Source organism: Oncorhynchus tshawytscha, linkage group LG23 (assembly GCF_018296145.1).
Source record: "Oncorhynchus tshawytscha isolate Ot180627B linkage group LG23, Otsh_v2.0, whole genome shotgun sequence".
NCBI lineage: Eukaryota > Metazoa > Chordata > Actinopteri > Salmoniformes > Salmonidae > Oncorhynchus > Oncorhynchus tshawytscha.
In genome coordinates, this window is record NC_056451.1 from 2,150,915 (window position 1) to 2,172,642 (window position 21,728).

At 40.6% G+C, this 21,728-nt stretch overlaps 2 protein-coding genes across 2 annotated transcripts; both read left to right on the plus strand.

The window, feature by feature from the left end:
• Positions 1-2,397: 2,397 nt before the first annotated feature.
• On the plus strand, positions 2,398-6,383 carry LOC112222579 (glial fibrillary acidic protein-like). The gene is made up of 10 exons (XM_024385320.2): positions 2,398-2,543; positions 3,049-3,198; positions 3,439-3,558; positions 3,658-3,753; positions 4,261-4,395; positions 4,502-4,612; positions 4,791-4,901; positions 5,072-5,196; positions 5,348-5,887; positions 6,068-6,383. Exons 1-10 carry the CDS (start codon positions 2,400-2,402, stop codon positions 6,159-6,161), a joined length of 1,626 nt encoding a protein of 541 aa, XP_024241088.2. The 5' UTR covers positions 2,398-2,399; the 3' UTR covers positions 6,162-6,383.
• An 8,353-nt stretch (positions 6,384-14,736) lies between these two features.
• Positions 14,737-21,053, plus strand: LOC112222643 (PR domain zinc finger protein 13-like). Its single transcript, XM_024385371.1, has 4 exons — positions 14,737-14,985; positions 16,466-16,597; positions 16,707-16,827; positions 18,834-21,053. Exons 1-4 carry the CDS (start codon positions 14,812-14,814, stop codon positions 20,300-20,302), a joined length of 1,896 nt encoding a protein of 631 aa, XP_024241139.1. The 5' UTR covers positions 14,737-14,811; the 3' UTR covers positions 20,303-21,053.
• The last annotated feature ends 675 nt before the right edge of the window (positions 21,054-21,728 follow it).

The following is a 21,728-nucleotide window of genomic DNA, read 5'->3' on the forward strand; positions in this document are numbered from 1 at the left end:
CTCTGAAGGTCCCTATGTGTAATAACTCAATTGGCCCTTGCACTCCTTCTAAACAATGCCATTTTTTAGAAACTTTGGCAAAAGATAAAGTCTACCAAACGTGGTCCAGTCTGTTTGTTACAGATTCTAGTTTTGGAAACAGAAAACTGTATTAAGATCAAATGTTTCATCGAGGAGAAAATGTGCGGAATGTCTGCCCAAATCCATCTCTGCATCTTCTCCCAGGTAGCCTAGTGGTTAGAGTGTTGGGCCAGTAACAGAAAGGTTGCTGGATCGAATCCCCGAGCTGACAAGATAAAAATCTGTCGTTCTGCCCCTGAGCAAGGCAGTTAACCCACTGTTCCCTGGGCACCAAAGACGTAGATGTCGATTAAGGCAGCCCCCCCGCACCTCTCTGATTCAATGGGGTTGGGTTAAATGCGGACAACTGACTAGGTATCCCCCTTTCCCTTTCATCACCATATTTGGTAGTGAGTGGAAACGCTAACTGGATGCTACACATTTATACATCCAGTGAAATATCCGGTTCATTGTTCCATCTGCGGCTATACTCAAATGTTCAAGCCCAGTACGGCACAGTATGGTTCGGTTTGGCATAGTAGTGGGTAATGGAGGTTATATAGATACAGTTGATAAAACATAGGTAACATCTTAAATAGATCATGTGAGATTACACACTGCTGATACACCACAAGTATTCTATTTGTGAATTTACAGAAAACTACTCGTGTTACATTACCATCAAAATACATGCAATTATTACAGTACAAGATAGATGATATGTTGCTGTCAACAGTGTATGTACCTCCCCTGCCCTTACTGCTCTTCTGTGGCTATAGATAGTGGAACCACAGACCATGTATAATCCACCACCTCCCCCTCTCTTACACAAACCACAGTTTTAATTGTTTCTTATTGTGCAGATTTAGCCTATTTCTAAAGGTATATTTGATTCAATTCGAAGGCATCAATTGATTAAAACTAATAGAGAAACTATAAGTTGTCAAAAAAGTAAGGCCTATGTCAATTTTCTACATAAAGCTTAGCCTACAGGCCTGGCATCTAAATAATTTACAACTCTTAATATTATTGTGAATTGTAGGTTTTAGGTATCAATAAATACACAAGTAGGTAGGCCTAAACATTGTAAGAGACTAAATTCAATACATTTCAAAAACCGCAAAATAGCAAATAGCTCATATCCATGAGAACAAAATTAATTTTATTAAAATGTATTATTTTAATTTGTAACAGCTGTGGGCCATAGCTGCGGGATTTATGGGTGCTGAAAAGTCAGAATTTAAAAAAATATATATATAAATGATGCTTTGTATAAAAAATGTTTTTAAAAGAGTGTCATATAACTAAGAACAGTATTTTGAAGGATTCAACAGTTGGAATTGTAAGAGTTGCTGCCCTCTCCCTTTCTCTGTGATTGTCATTCTAATGGAATCAATAAAGAACAAAACCCTGTCCTCAAACATTTACATCAAAAGGTGCAAAGTCATGGGCAAAGGCATAAAACATCCACATCAAATAAAACATTTTTCTTGATCAAATAACATGGAAAACAACCACTTTTTGAGAAGTATTAAATGACCATCCTTACAAACCAGTTAATGTCAATGTACATTACTGTATTGGCTGGTCATCTAGGTTTGTACCGGTAGACTTTCCATCACCATGAAGGAAAACAATGCACAATACAGTAATTGAGTACACTGAGACATCAAGTGGTTTGTGATGATGTGGCTCAGTTGGTACAGCATGTTCTTGCAATGCTAGGGATGTGGTTTTGATTTCCACGGGGGACCAGTACAAAAAAGTATGAATAGGTATGCACTAGGTATGCACTCACTACAGTAAGTTTCTCTGGATAAGCGTGACTAGTACAATTAATGAATGGACCATTTCAATTTTCACGTAGAAATAGGTTGCATTTGCAAAGTATTTCAAGAAACTGCAAACCATACTTTATATCAAGCAAGTATTAGGCTATCAGATTGTCAGATAATTATCAGACTCAAGTTATAAATGCTATTAAACACTCAAATACAAATACATTTAGTCTTTTTTTTTTAATCACAGAAGTACTGGCCTTTACTAGTCCTGTATTAGCGGACGGATATAGACTTCTTCAGCGCAGCCAAAACATTTTTTTTTGCATCTGACATCAGAGTAGGAACAAATGTGGCACCTGGAAATTAATAAAATATTATTTGACAGGCCATCGATCAACCATGTGGCTGTGATATGACGTGCAAGTGACAATAACCTTTAAAACGTTGAATGTTTACGTTATGCCTTGATGTTCACAGAATAACAAAGTGACGTCAGTTATATCCAGGTCAAGCGGTGAGTGTTGAACTGTCTGTCATTTTAGCGGGAATGTGGGAACCATGGCATGTGTGGGCTATGGCAACGGGGCCCCGGTGGACCTGGACGCATCTGCTGCCGAGAACAAAGAATTCCTCAGCACGCGCAGTGGTGAGCGGCAGGAGATGGTCGTATTGAACGACAGACTTGCTGTTTACATTGAGAAGGTAAGCACTCACCAGGCTTGCTCACACACAAGGCGCCAAGGCTAGTGCACACAAACAGCTTATTGGATAGGTGTGCACGCACAGACTACTTCACGCAACATATGGGGATGAACTTGTTGTTTAGTGCCTTTTCTAATTAGAGAGAGCCCACTTTCTAGTAAGCAACAGCCTACACATATCTGTTCTTCACACATGCATGTGCTATTGTGTGTAGATTCTGGCCGGATACATTGCCTCAGTGCCACTGCCAATATTCTTTAACATCTGTGTGATATTCTGCCGCCCTTAACGTAGGGGAACAATGTTTATTTGATGGAATTTGTCTGATTAGACTACGCTTGCTTGAGTGTGCCATACAGGCCTGCAGTGGAGAAACGCGCCTTCTGGCTGTGGAGACGGAGGCGCTCATTATTCCCACTTATTTGGGCAGCGAGCATATTCAAGTGGGGGGCCCTGGCGAACTTGATGATAATTCATACCCTGCCATTGTCATTCTCTTAAAAAGGTTCGGTCCCTGGAGCAGCAGAACAAGCTGTTGGAGATGGAGATTGACGGCATCCAGAACCGGTTCGTGAAGCCGTCGGGCCTGCGCAAACTCTATGAGGATCAGCTGAGAGATCTGAAGAGGATTGCAGATCAGATGAGAAGGCAGCGGGTGAGACAGAATGGCTTAATCCACATGTCATCACTATCCCTGTTTTTCTTGTTTACCTTGCAGAAAACAGAAATCACACACACACACACACACACACAGGAGGAGAGGGAGAAAGAATGAAAGAGAGCGACATTTAGAATGTGTCCAATATGGTGACACGGCTGACACAGCCTATCATTTATTATAGGCTTGTTACCTTTATACCCCAATAAAGGTTTATCTGTGTTTTTTCGTTTACAGGACCAAGCTTTAGCCGGTAAAGAGGCCATGGCAGGTCAACTGGAGATAACCAAAGTCAAATACGAGGAGGCAGTTGAGCTGAGAAGGCGGGTCGAGATGGAGATAGAAGCATTCCGTCCGGTGAGAGGTTGTTTAATCACTGTATAATCTTAGCCAAAATTGCCTAATAAACATTAAAGTGCCATTGACGCCATTGTGTGCCCTCTATGTGGTTTTCAGGATGTGGACAGAGCCACCTCTCAGCGCATCGCCCTGGAGAAACAGCTCGAGCAGTTGGAGGTGGAGATTGAATTCCTTCAGAGGGTGCACAAAGCGGTAGGTCCCGCATAGCGTGCACTGATTGATTTGGACCGACCTGGACCAACTCTAGCTAATGGACGAAATGCTAAACAGTAAATCAAGGATAGTTGTAATCAGTGTTTAAAAAAAAGTGGGTTAAATTCACTCTTAGGAGTTATCTTAACCCTCAAGAGAGTGATATTCTTCCTGTGTTGATAACTGGAGTTCATTGGGATGGAGTACTTTTAACTCCATTAAGAGTAACCAGAGACAGGCAGTTAAATCTATGGAGTTATCCACATATGTGGGAGGGGCCGCTGTCATATTTCCCAGCATGCTCTGTTGCAGGTAGATTTTTTTATATTGTTTCAATATGTGTTTTTCAATATGTGGAATTCAATTTAAGCAACTATGAGAGTTGGATATTTACTCCAATAAGTGTCGTTTTAACTCCAAAAAGATCAACACAACACTGGTGGTGGGACCATATAAACCCCAAAATAGTATTACACTGGACTTAATTGAACCTTTTTTCTTTCTCAGGAAATTGAAGAGCTACTGAAAATGATATATGCTGCCAATTCCTCAGCCCAAAGTGCTTATGACCTCCCCGACCTCTCAGGCGCTCTCAAACAAATCCAAGCTCAGTATGACGAAATTGCGGCTAAAAATCTACAGGTAGGCCTAGGCCTATTTATAATTAACTGGACGGTATACATACAGAAGTCATTCATTTCAAGATGTAACCCCAGTATATGTGTTTCATGGCCCCTAAATGTTCTAGGAAATGGATTCCTGGTATAAAAGTAAATTTGAAGACCTGAACAACAAGACGACAAAACATGTGGATATGGTTCGAAGTGTCAGGGAAGAAGTTTCTGGCGCCAAGAAGGATGTAAGTTAGGCTATTCGATAAAGATATTCCTACATGGTTGTAAAATGTGACACATGAACTATTATTACTGAGGCTAAATCTAAATAAGAGTTGTAGCCTATGGCAATGGAAATTTTTCCTCAATCAAAATGTGAATGAATAATGCATTTTTTATTGTATTTTTCCTAACCTTTTGAAGATCCTAAACAAAGAGCGTGGCCTGGAAGCTCTGAAGACCAAGAATGAGGCTCTGGAGGCACAAGTTCGTGAAGCACAGGAAAAGTACAAGAAAGAGCTGGAGGATCTTCAGGTGAGCATGTTCGATCAGTCCGGTTTACTACAGAACTCAACCATTAAATATATCTGAATTGATTGTACACAGTTCAAATCCAAGTAGGCTGCATATGTAAGGTTGGCATTGAAGCTTTCATCTGTAGCCTACTAAGGTGCAAACTCAAGCTGGCTCTTTTGACGTCACAGGCAAGAATTGAGGCCCTGAAGGAGGAGCTGAAATCCACCAAGTCGAAAATCGCTCTGCACCTGCGTGAATACCAGGACCTTCTGAACATGAAGATGGCTCTGGAGATTGAGATCACAACTTACAGGTGAGGTACCACTCAGGTGGTGCCAGGTTTAGTGCAATGGATTTAGATAGGATCATATAGAGCATGTAAATAACCTTTAGAAGAGTGAATTTGTGGTACTGTCATATTCTTGATTCTGATCCATTGATACGGCTTTTCTCTGTTTTCATAGGAAGCTGATTGAGGGTGAGGACTTGCGACTCACAACCATGGTTGGGACCATGTCCATAATGAGTAGCAGCACAGGCTCCATGAGCGCTGGAATGAGTGTGGGCATGGCTAGAGGCATTGGACCTGGAGGCAGTGGTGGAGGAATGGGTGGAGCTGGAGGCTTAGGTGGAGGGATGGGTGCAGGAGGCATGGGTGCAGGAGGCATAGGTGCAGGAGGCAGGGTTGGAGCTGGAATCATGGGTGGTGGAGGAATGGGAGCTGGAGGAATTGGAGCCAAAGGCGTGGGTGCTGGAGGCATGGGTGCTAGAGGCCTAGGAGCTGGAAGCACGGGTGCTGGAGGAATGGGTGGAGGCATGGATGGTGGAGGAATTGGTGCTATAGGCAATGGTGCTAAAGGCATGGGTGCTGGAGCCATGGGTCCTGGAGGCAATGGAGGAGGCATGGGAAATGGTGCAGGTGATTATGGGTACGGCGCCTCCATGGAGTACTCCCACGAGGACCAAGCAGTGGAGATGACTGAGAGGAGAACGGTGCTCATCAGGTAAAAGTAACCTGCACTTAGACAATAATGAGAGTAATGTAGGCTTATCATTGACCATTGTTAGGATAGAACATTGTTAGGTCAGAATGTTTAACACAGTTCAACACAGTAGAAAACATTTTCTTCACATTGTTTGTAAAGAAACTTATTCAACCAGTTCATTTTTTTACTTCCCTTAAGAACGGTTAAATCAGAGGATGAGACACTGGAAAGCGACACAACGGAGCAAACCTACATAATCTCTGGCGCTGCCGATGACTCGGACGACGAATAGGCGTGAATGACCACGTAACCTCCTCTCACCCCTTAACCCCTCACGCCCCTGGAGCTTTGCACTGATGGCTCATGTCTGGTCTCTGACCTTTGACCAAGACATGAGACCATGAATGACCCTGCAACGTAGTCAAGTAGTACCCATTTGGCTCTTGTGATGTGCCTTTGAACCACATATTCAGAACCTCTGTGTGCATTACACAGCTACTCAACAAGCAGCAAATAAAGCTCTCAGCAATCAATTCCTGTTGTGTCTGCTGTTTCATTCATTACATTATGTCTAGTTTGGTTTAGTTATTAGGCTACGTAATGCTTTTGTGAATGATGAATCATAGAAAATGTTACCCTGAAACACATTTCCATATAAGCTTTTGTGACATCCCCCTAAGGCACAATGAAAACCACAATCAATATGGTACCGTGGAGAGGTTAAATTACACACATTCCATGTTACACAAATTCACACTCGTTCTCCCACTCACATTGAATATATGAGGTGGTCCTTGCGCTGCACACTAGGCCTACAGGTTGTATGAGCGTGTGGAGAGGTAGGGTGCAATAGAGCAAAAAGAGAGTGAAGGAGAGGTAACGTGAGGAATGAGTAAAGAAAGAGAGTCACCTGAGGGGTCCTTCACCCTTGACATCTTCTCGAGGGGCCATCATACAGCTTCAGTCTTGCAGCGAAGCGAAGGCACACAGGCGTCCCATGTCCCCATTCCATCCATATCCACACCTTTTCTATCTACCACTGATCGGGAGTGATTGGGTCTCGTCAGCACATGCCAAACACAGTCTGCGTCCCATGATGGAGAGGACCAACAGCACAGAGGACATGAGGCAGATCGGAGCATCTAAAGGTCATGCAACACCAATCCACGCAAATACAACACAACTGAGATTAGAATACTGGTTGTACTATATCAGAAGAGTATCATGATTCTAGTCATATATGCGAATGCACCTGCGCTCTTGTGTTATTGAATTGAATTGTAGCGTCAGTGGATCTGGGAGACCTCACTCACCTAGTTGTGTTCAAGATAAACTGAGACCCATTGCTGGTTTGGCTACAGGCAGGGAGTGTTTTGACATTGCCATTCCTCAAAACCTATAAAATATAAATGTGGGAGTGAAGGAAAAGAAACACTTGCTGCTGTTTGTGGATAATAAGGAGTATTTTGCCATGAATGTAGGTCAATTTGTATTTAATACAAAAGAGAAATCTAATTCAAATGTTGAAGATTTTTGAGAAGGTGAAAAGGTTTTCAGGCCTATGGGTATAGAAGAAAATCTATAATATATGGTGTTTACCTCTCATTGCATCTCTCTCATTCTGTTTCTCTAAAGAAAACTATACATTAGATAAAAAAATATACCAATTATCTGAAGAACAAGGCCTGTGGTAGCTGAGGTCGATACTCAGCTTTGTTCTCTCGATGTGATTTTATTTTATACTCAGCTTTGTTCTCTCAATGTGTATTTTATTACGCCGTTTGTGAATGTAGTGACTTGTAATCATGAACGAAAATATGTAGCATTTTTGGATCATTTAGGGGAGGGTCTAATTGTATTTATATTGTTGTAAATACAATTTCAGAGTTGGGGGTATGTTACTTAATATGTAGCCAAGCGCAAAGAAAAACCTGCTGGGTCTACAGTAAGATGCAAATGCATTTGTAAAATACGAATGTAGGATATGTGTAGGCTATAGGTTCTAATCCAGCTCAAATCATTTTAATGCAGCAATTATCAGGATGATGCAGGATCATGCACGAGATAATGTAGGCATATATCGAATTAATCAATAGCCGCCTATGTCCCTGGTTCATCATTTCCACAAGCTCATCCCATTGAAACACAGGCGCAATTAATATCCAGTATACAGGACTCTCACTCTCTTGTTGTTTCTATGTAGAAGCGAACAGGAGATTATTTGAACCTAGAACTGTCAATCCCGCGTTCTAATGAGGAAGAGCCAGACAGACGTTCTCTCGATTTTGATTGGCCTTGATTCATGTCATTAGATTCTATTTTGTTCGCTACTTAATGTGCATCCAACCTAAAGGAGACTCGGATCTTGTAGGACGACTTGCGAAATAGAAAAACAGCGAACAATAGCCTTCATCAAAATGATGGGATGCAGTGTATTATCAATATAATTAAGACATAAGAAGGAGCCAGAGGCCTGCGAGTGACCTCTGCGTCAAGATGCGTTGATGTGGCGCAGGCACAAACCGGAGCTAGCCATGGTTCTGTCAAGCACATTCCATCGTCTGCTCAAAGTCGAACATATTAAACAGGCAGAATATATATTGAACAAAAATATAAACTCAACATGTATAGTGTTGGTCCCATGTTTTATGAGCTGAAATAAAATATGTTCCATATGCACAAAAAGCTTATTTCTCAAAAATGTTGTGCACAAATATGTTTACATCCCTGTTAGTGAGCATTTCTCGTTTGCCAAGATAATCCATCCACCTGATAGGTGTGGTATATCAAGAAGCTGATCATTACACAGGTCCACCTTGTGCTTGGGACAATAAAAGGCCACTCTAAAATGTGCACGATGCCACAGATGCCTCAACATTTGAGGGAGTGTGCTTGGCATGCTGACTGTAGGAATGTCCACCAGAGTTTTTGCCAGAGAATTGAATGTTCATTTCTCTACCATAAGCCAACGTCGTTTTAGAGAATTTGGCAGAACATACAACCCGCCTCACAACCACAGATCACGTGTATACATAATAATTTGTTCTTAACTGACTTGCCTCGTTAAATACAGGTCAAATAAAAAAATGTAAATAAATATGGCGACGTGTGGGAGAGCGTTTGATGATGTCAAAGGCGGTGGGAATATGGTATGGGCAGGCATAAACTACTGACAACGAACACAATTGATTGTATCGATGGCAATTTGAATGCACAGAGATACCCTGACGAGATCCTGAAGCCCAATGTCGTGCCATTCATCCATCTCCATCACCTCATATGTTTCACCATGACAATACACGGCCGCATGGTGCAAGGATCTGAACACAATTCCTCGAAGCTGAAAATGTCCCAGTTCTTCCATGGCCTGCATACTCACCAGGCAGGTCACCCATTGAGCATGTTTGAGATGCTCTGGATTGACGTTTAAGACAACCTGTTCCAGTGCCCGCCAATATGCAGCAACTTCGCACAGCTATTGAAGAGGAATTTGACAACATTCCACAGGCAATAATCAACAATCTGATCAACTCTATGCGAAGGAGCTGTGCAGCACTGCATGAGGCAAATGGTGGGCACACCAGATACTGACTGGTTTTCTGATCCATGCCCCTACCTTTTTTAAGGTTTCTGTGGCCATACAGATGTATATCTGTATTCCCATTAATGTGAAATCCATAGATTAAGGCCTAAATGAATTTATTTAAATGGACTGATTTCCTTATATGAACTGTAACTCAGTAAAATATTTTACATTGTTGCATGTTGCTTTCATAGCTTTGTTCAGTATAAATATCATAAAATAAATATTAGTCCACTAACAACCAGTTAGTTATTGTGTAGAACGGCAATGAAAACGTAGACTAAATCTAGTCAATTGAAGTAGCTTATACGTATGCAAAGTTCCTGCACTAACTTTGTTATAAGGCCTATAAATCATGCTATTGGAATAAAGTCCCCCGAATTTACCGGCTTTGAGAAATGTCTGAAAAATAGACAAATAAAAGCAAAAGCACTTTGACATTTATCGAATTTCTCTGAAGTAGACAAAATACTTGAGTATCCTAAAAATAGGCCTTACATCCCTTATATTGACACGTGCATGTTCAATTGAAATATATAATATTCCATGTAGGCCTAATGCATTTAATAGAGAAAAGGTCAGCTATATTGACGTTTATCAGTTGTTACTTGTAGTTGTTACTCGAGCAAGGAAGATCGTCCTCATTGTGAATGAAAAATAAAGATCCCACTTATATTTGTGTAAATACTCATATTTCTCCCCAAATGATGCCTTAACAATTGACTTCATGGATTTTTCTATTGATTCATTAATTTAGGCTATAAGCTTGACAGACACAACATTAAAACGGTTGTTAATAGTCCTGTACGATAAATTAAGAAATGAATGTCATTTTCACTTCCTCTATACCTTCATTGAGATCCTTTAGTATTTCCGCAATAAGAAAATCTTGAAAATATATACATGGAAACATTTTAATTTCCTAATATAATTTGTGGTGATCTTTTTTTAAATGAGCAGACAGCAGCAAGTGAGTGCAACTTTTTTTTGATGAATGTGTTTTAGTCTTACCTTTGATAAGCAGCCAATGACTAATTCAAATGATTTACATATAGTGCATACGAGAAGCAAGAAGGCTAAAACACACATACACATCATGCATCCAGCGAAAAACGTGCATACGCGACATAGGCTATTCCACACAAAACATTCAAAAAATGCCATCATTTTTCAGAATTATTGCCTAAACATAAAGCTCTGAGTGCGCTGGAAGGACAAGCGTTTGACTTCTTTGAAACCTGCGAATTTCTGTCACTTTTTGATTGTTTTAAGTGCCTTAATCCCAATTAGGGGCGGCTGACACGCCGCGCTATTCATCTCGAACGCTCCCTGAATACATTTGCCTAGGAATGAACTTCACAAATAGAGCTCGTGCTTAAATGCGCTCAACAGCAGAGAAAATCGAATAGAGTGACAGTTTCATTCTGAGGCGGTCGAGTGAGAAAAGGTATGAATTTATAAGGTACACCGAAACAAATTTTCAATTCAAACAACTTTACACCCCATTATCCGGGTCTCCTCAACCGAGACAAGTGAGTTAAAGTCAGGGAAATGTGGTTCAAAACCCGGCGAAAACTTATTTGAGGATTTTGAATGCTGAAATGGACCAGCCCTCCTCTAAAAAGGGAGCGTTTTAAAATGAGAGCACGCATGAACAGCGTCGAATCAGTTGCCACTTATTTCGCCACTCTTTAATGCGATTTTGAATATTAGTCTGGGTTCAAATCCGAGTCCGTATGTCCCGCATCACCTATCTGCAAAGCAACTGGTCCACCCTTTGTGCAGCATACATTTTCCACGTTTTAGATGGAAAAGTCAATTTAAATAAAGCCTGTGGAATTTCCTAAAAGTGAAAAACATCATCATGGTAATATTGTCATTAAAAGGGATAGGCTATGTCTGCAGTGTGAAATTATTAAAGGAAAATACGTTGCTCTCATTCTTTAAAGCATGCTCTTTATGAAAATGCACTTGTTCCCCCAGTGGACCTGGCTATAGTCCATGCCAGTGGTGTCCTGCCCATAGGGGCCACAGGGGCACGTGCCCCCTCAGATTTGTCCTGTTTAAACATTACAAATAAATAAATAAATGAATATATATATATATATATATATATATATATTATATTACATTACCAGTCAAAAGTCTGGACACAACTACTCATTCAAGGGTTTTTCTTTATTTTGACTATTTCTTCTACATATGGAATCATGTAGTAACCAAAGAGGTGTTAAACAAATCAAAATATATTTGAGATTATTCAAAGTAGCCACCCTTTGCCTTGATGATAGCTTTGCACACTCTTGGCATTCTCTCAACCAGCTTCGCCTGGAATGCTTTTCCAACAGTTGTGAAGGAGTTCCCACATATGCTGAGCACTTGTTGGATGCTTTTCCTTCACTCTGCGGTCCAACTCATCTCAAACCATCTCAATTTGGTTGAGGTCAGGTGATTGTGGAGGAAAAGTACCAGAATGACATGATATTTCACAAAATGTCATTATGTCAGTTAGCCGAACATGGGGCCAATAATGTGACACTGATGATGGTATGAAGTATGAAACTTTCTCTCGTCTTTGCACTTCATCACACTGAACATGCTAAAGTAAAAGCAATAAGCATCAAAGAGACAATCTAAATGAAGGTTAAGTAAGAAAATATAATAATCATTGTGCATAAGATGCAATGCTACCCCCTCTACCCAACATATGATTATACATGGGAAAAAATTACCTACCAGGCTAAGTATAAATGGAACACTGATTTGGTTATTTGAAAAGGCCTGAACTAAGTTTATGGTCTACTTATTTTTCCAGGGAGTCAGGTGGGACTGAAATGGTATTGAAACCGGTCCAGAAGAATGTGTTTTGAACCCTTGGCACTCTCCGGTAGTTAAGGAGCATGAATTGAGTTCCCTGGTGGGGCATTGGTCCCCGTAACTGCTCTGCTTTACACACTGGTTGTCCCTCTACCATTCATGGCTCATTAAGGGCCAACCTGTTAAATCAAAACCCCACATTACCATGGGATTGTAAAATTGAAGTGCTGGCACTCTAATCTGGAGGTCCCGGGCAAAGCGAAATAGGCCAACTCCTATAAAAACGTCTTCCTCCGCTCAAATTCCAATTATTCAGTGGCCGTTATTTGAAATCATTAAAGAGATGCGAAATTCGTTAAGAGAGTAAGGTTTTGTGGAATATTGTGATTGACTCCGCAATACTGTTCTCGAATAAAGCTGAGACCATGTAATTAATGTGTCGTTTAAAAAGAGGAGGACAATGCCGGCTGTCAAGGTATTTAATTTCATTTAATTTTCCATCTCATTTGTTTCGAACACTGCTTTCACTTCTGACACCTCGCCTTTGACTGTTCACTCTGCTTCAGTGCGCGCATTGGAATGGGATTCACCCTTACTTTTCGAGGGTTAGCAAACAGAAAGGAAATGTCTCCCGTTCCCCCTCTGAGAATAATTAATTTCACTTTGAGAACTTCGACGTTGAGCCACAGGTTGCGAATGAGAATCGGCCCGACTGGTGTGAGAGATTTGGAGGCCGGGCCCGTTATTCCCGGGTGGATGGGAACCAGTCACAAATGGCAACATTAATAAATAACCCTCCGCACAGCCGGACTTTGCATACGCCTATTGATGAAATTGTTCGCGTGTCGTTCACGCTCGTTGACTCGTGAAGCTGGGAGAAGAGAAGCCTTACAGAATGGAGCAGTGGGATACCGTTACGTGGCTAGAGAGAGACCCCATCTCCACCCCCCTCAATTATGGCGCAGTGTCATCCCAGAGTCGCCAGGGCAGAGGTTAGCAGGACATGTTCATGGCCTGAATTTATCGCCCACAGGTTATTGTTCTCACTATCTTGCCCTCTGTTGAGACTTCCACGACAGATGATCAAGGGATCAATCGCAGTTTTAAAACCTGCGGTGAAAAAGCGACTGGAGGTTTATTTAACTTTTTTTGAGATCACATAACTTGACTTTGTGATATTAAGTAGGCCTAACAATAATAGGCCTATAAATGTCGTCTATGGAATTTAGACTGTACAAAATACTGAGTAGGCCTATACTCAGCCTAGTATACTAGTATTTCATAATATAGGCATGCCTATTGTAGCTTATAGGTAGAACTAGTGAAGTTTTCCCACGTAAAACAATGAAAGTTCATTCAGAGGATTTGAGCATCCAATAGCCAGTAAATCTACTACAAATAGTAGCCTAAGAAAAACACAGCATAAATAAATGGTTTATTGCCTAATGTATTGATTCGTATTTGAATGTATCAATACAAAGAAAAGAAAATGGAAGTTTATAACAAACATATACATTATGATATAATAATGTAAAATATCAAATATGCTCTTAAAATATCAGGGCTCACTTGAAAAAGAGATACCAGTCTCAACGTAATTTCCCTGCTAAAATAAAGGATGGATAAAAAAAACTTTACAAAACATCTTAAAATAAGATTTATTTGAAATAAATAATTGGATGAAATTTAAATGATCAAACTCAAAAATGTGGCCACTTAAAGTTAAAGTTATGAAGGTCTGTGTTGTGCCATGTCACATCTAAATTAAAACGTCTGGAGTGAATTCGTGACAAGAAAACCCACAAGTGTGAAATGATAAGATGGTGGTTATTTTGAAAGCTGTTGCTATTTTTCTGGTGGTTCTGGTACCTGCCCGATCTCAACCCGGCACACGCCGGGAGTCAATAGAAGTTAACAAGTCTTCCAAGCATTCCTGCTCCTTTTGTTAAACTAGGGACACACAATGCAGCCAAACGGAGATAATAAAGTGCTTTGAAGTATATAAACACAAAATAACGCAGCCAAGTAGATTTAAAGTAGTGACTGATTTCCAAAAACGGGTTTGTAAAGGAACAATAAAAAGGGGAGAATTTATGGAGAAATTATACAGTGGATTTGTCAGTTAAAATATCGGAGCTGTCTGGGGTACAAAGCCACATGCTGAGGATTAATGGTAGCTCCAGACCTTTGATTCTGCACTCTTTTTTCTTTGCCCTTGACAAATTGGATTTTGGGGATGGGAAGGTCGCCTGGCCCATTGTCTGATGGCGGTTTTGCAGCAATTCATTATGTGCAAGGGTGAGGGAAAGTCTCCATGTGACCATCTCAGCCCGTTTTCTCCCCACAGCTGCCGAAAGAGGCAAACTCTCTCACACCGCGCGCATACTGCTCGCCCTTGCGCGTTAATGTGTCGAGGGGGTACCTTGCTGCTCCATTAGAAAAGCCGGATCACATACGCCACCGCATCACTTTGCGGGCGGAGATTGGCCTGTCCTCATCTCTCTGACTCCTTCTTGTCTCAATCAGTCACTGCGTGGTCTTCATGGTTCTCAAACCACTGAACGCAGAGCCAGCCATGCAAGCAACTCGGGCATCCACTATCAGTGTGTTTGCAGACTGCAGCATCCCGGCCGGCCTGCGGATAGGACCGGTGCAGGGTATCTTCAAACTAGGGAAATACGTTACTGATCGCAAAGAGGTGGTAACCAAGAAAAAGGTAAGCACAGTTTTATTATGGCATGAAATAGGATTTATTCCTAATGATTTCTATCTGCAAAAATTCATTTTTTTTTTACAATTCTACTTTTTGTAGGATGATTTTTGCAGGCTTCAGAATTGAATTACAAACTAACGGGGGGAAAAATGTTATTCTCCTATTTTAATGACAAATCATTCCATTATCATCATTATCACCTTTAGGCCTATATTAATACTCATATTATTATTTATGTATAAGACTGATATGAATAATGGATGCATTTCGAAAACATTATTTTCTTTATATAGGACCTACATTTAATTATCAGGGCAGGTAAAGGGGACACAGTGATCTTTTTTTTAAAACATTTTTGAACCAGACCTGTCATAGTTCATTGGGCCTTCGGTTATTAATTGGTTCGTGCTGTCAGGTTGGAAATAATTGAGTAATATTAGTGGGACGACTTGTCACTCTGTGCCTTTACTTAACCGCCCTAATAGGGCGACCTGGGGTGCTATGTGAGATTTCATTTCCTCGCCCACTTTAAATTTCACAGGCTAGTAGGCAAGTTATTCAAATGACCAATTTAATTTTAATGCACTCCGGCCATGGAAATATGCTACATCATAGAACACAGCCTCGAGTTATAAAATAACAACATGAATAAGAAATACTAAAATATAGCCTATAGAAATGTATTCAACATCTAAAATAACATTATTGCAACATATCGTTATTAATACAATATGGAACTCAATCAGAAATGGCTGCTGTTTCTATTTTAATGTAATGTTTTTTCATTGGTTTAACATAATTGTTTTATACAGGCTAATTGTTTATTGGTGAATTTATGGTCCTTAACAAACCAATAGATAAGTACTCTACATTATAACTGCATTTAAGATAGGAAAAGGCCTACACCCTGCTGTCGTAGTTTGTGATTGATGCGGCTAAATGCATCGCCCTGGGCTTCATGTGATGCATCAGGTGCAATCTCCGTGTCAAATGTCACGCTTCATTCATTCATTTGCTTGAACAGTTTAGAAACCCTTTGACACTTCTCAAATTCGTTTCCCATATCAACTCAATTATGTGTCATTCTCCCTGGTAAATTATCACCGCTGGTTAACATCGCGGATAAAGACGCATTAAACGCATTGGCACACCTCAAGGTAAGCCTGTCATTTAGCCATTGGGCATAATAACAATCATATTTACAAACAATTAATTCAATATTTAATAAACCAATATTTCTAAAACGAAATCCTTGAATATGTACATGTGCTAAGCCTATACGAAAAGAAACACCAAGTTTGTTTAGTGCTCCAATTGCAGTCAAGCGTGACGTCGCAATGTCAAATATACAACTCTGTTTATGATTTATTCATAAACTATTATAAGCTGCGGCTGCCGGACTTTTAGTGAGCTGTGATTTTATCGCATGTTAGGCCTTATTAGCATAATTTCTAACGTTGAACCATCCATGTTGTGGATCTAGATTCGGCTGCTGAGGGGGGAAATCGTGGATGAATCAGGTTGCCATGTGCCAGACTGGGTTGGGTGTATCCGGGCAGCCAGAAACAGTCAAGAACAGAACTTGGAGGCTGTCTCAGATCTACCTGGTGGGCAGGTCAGTACTGTGTTTAATTTAAAATGCATAAAGCTCAAGTCATTTGATTTTAAAAAACTCAAGCTGAAACAGTTAGTTGCATGTATCTAACGTTGCCCTTTTACGTTAGATTTTCTATCGTGTGCTAACGGAGATCCCAGCAGGCGAGGAGCTGAGTGTGTGGTACTCCAACACTCTGGCCCAGTGGTACGACATCCCTACCACTGCCACTCCAACACACGACGAGAAAGGTAAGAAAACTGTAGAATGACTCTGTAATATAACCATACAAAACGATGAGAAAAGTAGCCAAAAATAGATCATGGATATTTGTTTGCAGGCTGGTTCAACACGCTTATGCACGATCGAAATCCACATATATCAATATGTGGTATTGTCCAAACAAAAGTTTGAATAGAAATGGATTAGGCTACAGTATAGGCCTGATGAGGCTGCTTACTGGCATTGACATTTTGTGAGTTCCATCATTGCACAGTTAAGTGACTGTCCAAACCTTGGCGTCCAGCTAGAAAAATCTATTTCTGTGGAAAGGTTGTAAGTCCTATATTTTCACGGTCGACAAACGTGCACCCCCAGAGCATTCATTTCGATTCCGGGGTCATTTGATGGTTTTATTTACATTAAAAGTTAAATGGTCTTGTTAACTAAATAGGCTTGACAGAATTTCATGTTGAACAATTCAATAATAAAATGTAAATGTGTAAAACAGCCAGCAGTAGGCCTAACCACCACCTATTAGGCTTCGTTGTGCTAGTGTAATAAATAGAAAATAACAATAATAATAATACCCCCAAAAAAAAAGATTATCTGGATATTCAAACAGTGGCATCGATGCCATGGCTTTATAGGCTTGTCAAATTAAAGCCTAATCATATGATCACCAGCAAAATAATCCGGTTTTAATCAGATTACACCTAACGGATACCGCCTACTCAGGAAAATACAATAACTGTGTTTAGATTCAATTATAATGCCTAGACTATATTAGAGTAGCTGCTGCTTGTTCAACAGCTAATTGGGATTCTAATAAAATACCAAATACCAATACCGATCTATTACTGCACTCTTAGAAAAAAAGGTTCTGGATAGAACGAAAAAGGGTTCTATGGTTGTTGCATTTATGGTACCCCTTAAGGGATTCTATATAGAACCTTTAGGGGTGCCAATAATTAACCCTATTTGGTTCTATCTATAATATGTTTGTGTGTGTAATTACTCTGTCTGAGAAAAATTAGGCATGAGAAATGGAGGGCCTGACAATCATTTTCAAGATATAGCCTACCAAAATTATATTCGACTGTTAAACTAATTACAGTGACAGGCACATGGAATAAACCCGCAATTTAAAAACAGGGATAGGCGTGTTTTAACAACTTCAAAGCAGACGATAGTAATTCATGGGGGGACAGAGGTTAACAAATGTCATCGCCTCATTAATATTCATGTATTTAAAAGAAAATTAATTCAAAAAAGGTACTTTACGGTAAATTAGCTGGCTACATAAGGTATTGTTATCTAATGAATGCTAACTTTTATGTGGGATGTATATTGCCCTGATTTGTGGCGAAGCGCTTTCTGCTGCTCTCTGGCCAATACACCGTGCGCTCCTTGACATACGCGTCCTATTATTTGGCGTTAACAGATGGGCCAGCCTTATTGTCTATGGCGATTCGCGATTTCAAGCAACAGCTGCTGTCACTTATACGGGAAAGAGCACAGAGAAAGTCCCCCTATCCAACGTATTGGTTTCGGAGCGACAGATTGGACGGGGCGTTTGCTCTTTTGATGGCGATGATAAACAACAGCCCTATAAGGATTACAAAATCATTACATCTATATAATTGACCTCCTATTGTTCAACTTGTGTCATTGCTCACTTTGATGAGGTGGATAGGGTTAATATACTCTGCCGCCTATTCAAAACCCGAATCCCATTGGAAACGTGTAGATTCATCTCAATGAATTTATCCAAAACATTTAAATAGGAAACGGAAAAGATTTGCATGTGGCACAAAATAACAGTACAGTTTGAGGTTACTCTAATAGGCCACTGGGAGCGTCTGCAGATGGAACATCAGTCATAAAGCACCCAATAATAAGCTTCTACTCTCACAAAGCAATATATATAAATGTGTAGTAACACAAATGTTCAAGATTGAACGTTGACAGAAGTGGGGAGAATAACGAATATCGAGACCCATCGACATTAACATAATGTCTCTCTGCTTCTCTACAGGTGAAGAACGCTACATTTGCTGGTACTGCTGGAGAATATTTAAATATCCCAACACACTCAAGGCCCACGTCCATTTCCACTGTGCTTTGAGCAACGGGCGGGGCTTTGTGAACAGCGAGCAGGCCAGGAGCACAGACAGCTTCAGCAGGTCACCCAAATCCGGGGACATTCCCAACACCTCGGCTTCGCCCAGGAACGGCCAAAACACCTCCATCTCAGACTCTGTCAGACGGACCGTGTCTTCCTCACCCTTCCTCAACAAAGCGGGGGTAGCAAAGAAACCCAGCTCTGAGGAGCAGGACAGAGCACTTGACATGAGCGTTACCTCAGCCAGAAACCACGGACATCTCATGGGCCTTGGCGCAACGTCTTCAATGTTGAGCAACATGGGGTTCCACCCAGGCGTGCGCTCTGCATTCAAGCCAATGGGCCAATCCAAGGTCCCCGCGGCTGACGTCTACAGAGAGGAAACTAATGGGAAGCATAATGGACTAGGCTTCAGCAAACTCCTGGGGAACATGAAATCGACGCGAGCCTTGAATGAACCTTTAACCGGAAGCCATCCCTCCAAGTGCGTCCATCCATTAGATTCCACATCTCCCGTGGTCCCGTGCGCAAACGCCATCAGGGGTTTTCCGTTAATACCTAATTTCGATGAGACATCGGCTTTCAAGCACGTGGAGAGCCGGATGCACTCTGGACTGTCCCCCTCGCGTTACTCTCAGATGTCCTCTGGATTCCAAATTGAGAGGTTTTCTCTGCCTCAGTTCGATGGCGTCAAGCCATATAATGGAGATTGCAATATCCCCCTCATGCCATTCACCGTGTACAATGGCGAGCTGCTTTATAGTTCACCCTACTACCCACTGAAATTCCATTTTAGCAATCTCCTAAAATACCCGGAGTCTATGTCCTACTTTGGCGCACCTGCACTCAACCAAGACCTGGGTTCAATAACCAACATTGACAGGGAGATAGCCATGCACACTCAACAGTTGTCTGAAATAGCCGTCGAAAAGAACCGAGTCAGGCTCGACTCTATGCCCACTGCTAACACAGGCTCAGGGAAGCCCAAAAAGGGACACTTATGTCTTTACTGTGGTAAACTGTACTCTCGGAAATACGGACTCAAGATCCACATGAGAACTCACACAGGGTACAAACCACTGAAGTGCAAAGTTTGTTTTCGGCCCTTCGGTGACCCCAGCAACCTGAATAAGCACATCCGTCTGCACGCGGAGGGGAACACCCCGTACAGGTGCGAGTTCTGTGGCAAGGTGCTGGTGCGCCGGAGGGATTTGGAGCGTCATGTCAAATCAAGGCACCCTGGACAAACAATAAAAAAAGCTGAGGACAAAACCGAGGGCATATTCGAGGATCAAGAGCAAAAGAGCGACAATGACAGCGACGTAGATGTATGCTTCACCGATGATCAGAGCGACCAAGAATCCAGTAAAATAGATGATTAATTGAGATTTTGACACAAATAGGGGCTATGGCAAAGACGGCACAATGTTTTGTGAAATGGTTACAGGTTACCTGTACAGATTTCCGTGTAATTTATGTTTCCCCCAAGGAACGAAAGTTATTTATGTATGTTTTAAAGCTATTGAAAATGTAATTGTTTTTTATTTAAAAAAATCAGATTAGGACTAGACAAGTTTCAAATTACAGCCTTTTCTTTTACAACAATGTCTATTCGTTTCAGATGGAACAAAGTATAGGCAGTATGATTTCAGAATTGTATAATATCACAGCTGATGATAATGCATTTCTTTTTTATATGCTAATTGGTAGCCAATATGTTCCCCAAATAGAGGTCGGCTGCACGTTAAAACAGTTATGAACAATTCATTATCAAGCCATGTAGGTCAAGTGTTTAAACACTGAATATCACACTTACTGCTATTTTTTAATTCATTTGAAGTACAATAACTTAAATGTTGCACTTTCTTGCGAGGGCATTTAATTGTTTTAGGACAAAGTTGAGAAGGACAGCAAATATTTATAGCAGTTAGTACCAATCCATTATTTAAGGATCTTGTTTATAGTAGAAAATAACATCTGATTTAAAAAGCATCATGTACAAATGTAAGAATATGATATTTCACTGTTCAGTGAAAAAGTGTTGTACGTTTGTTCATAAGTGATATTGTATATTGACAATATTTCCCTCTTGTTCACTGAGTTGTTCCTTTTTAATAAATGTAATTTAAAACTTTAAAATTGTTTGTAACTTGCTTGATTCAAATATATAGTCTACTCCAAATATATAGCCTACTTGTTTATTAGGCTAACTAATGCACATAAACACAATTCCCCTCACTTTTAACTGCCATGGTTAGTGCACTAATGAATAATTTCCACTTGTAGGCCTACATTGTAGACAGAGTTATCATCAGGATGTTAGTCACTATATTTCCTGTTCTTGTTTTTCAAATGGGGTGACCTCTGAATTTCTCTGAGGACGCAATCGCACCCAGACGAAACGCTTGGCTGTGCGTATTACAGTAAACCTGCAATACATCTCACCACTGTAGGGCATGGTGTAGCCATTAAGGAGAATGATTGGCTCGCCGACGAGCGGTGGGGCGTTTATAAGTAGGCCTACTGGGTTCTTACATTTGTAAATACAATATTATATTTGGTTAAAGAGGTTGTCTTCATCATCATCATCATCGTTATCATCAAAATGGTTTTCAACCCATTGTCTGATCCAACAAGTAAGAGATTCAACAAAATCCATGTTAAATTGAAAACAAACAAAAACATGTCGGGTCTGCAACAAGTAGGCTTCTAGATACATACTGGATACATTTCATTCAACAACAAAAAAATCGGAATTTAATTAGGAAAATAAATAAACATGGTCGTTTCCAACACATTCATGAATGT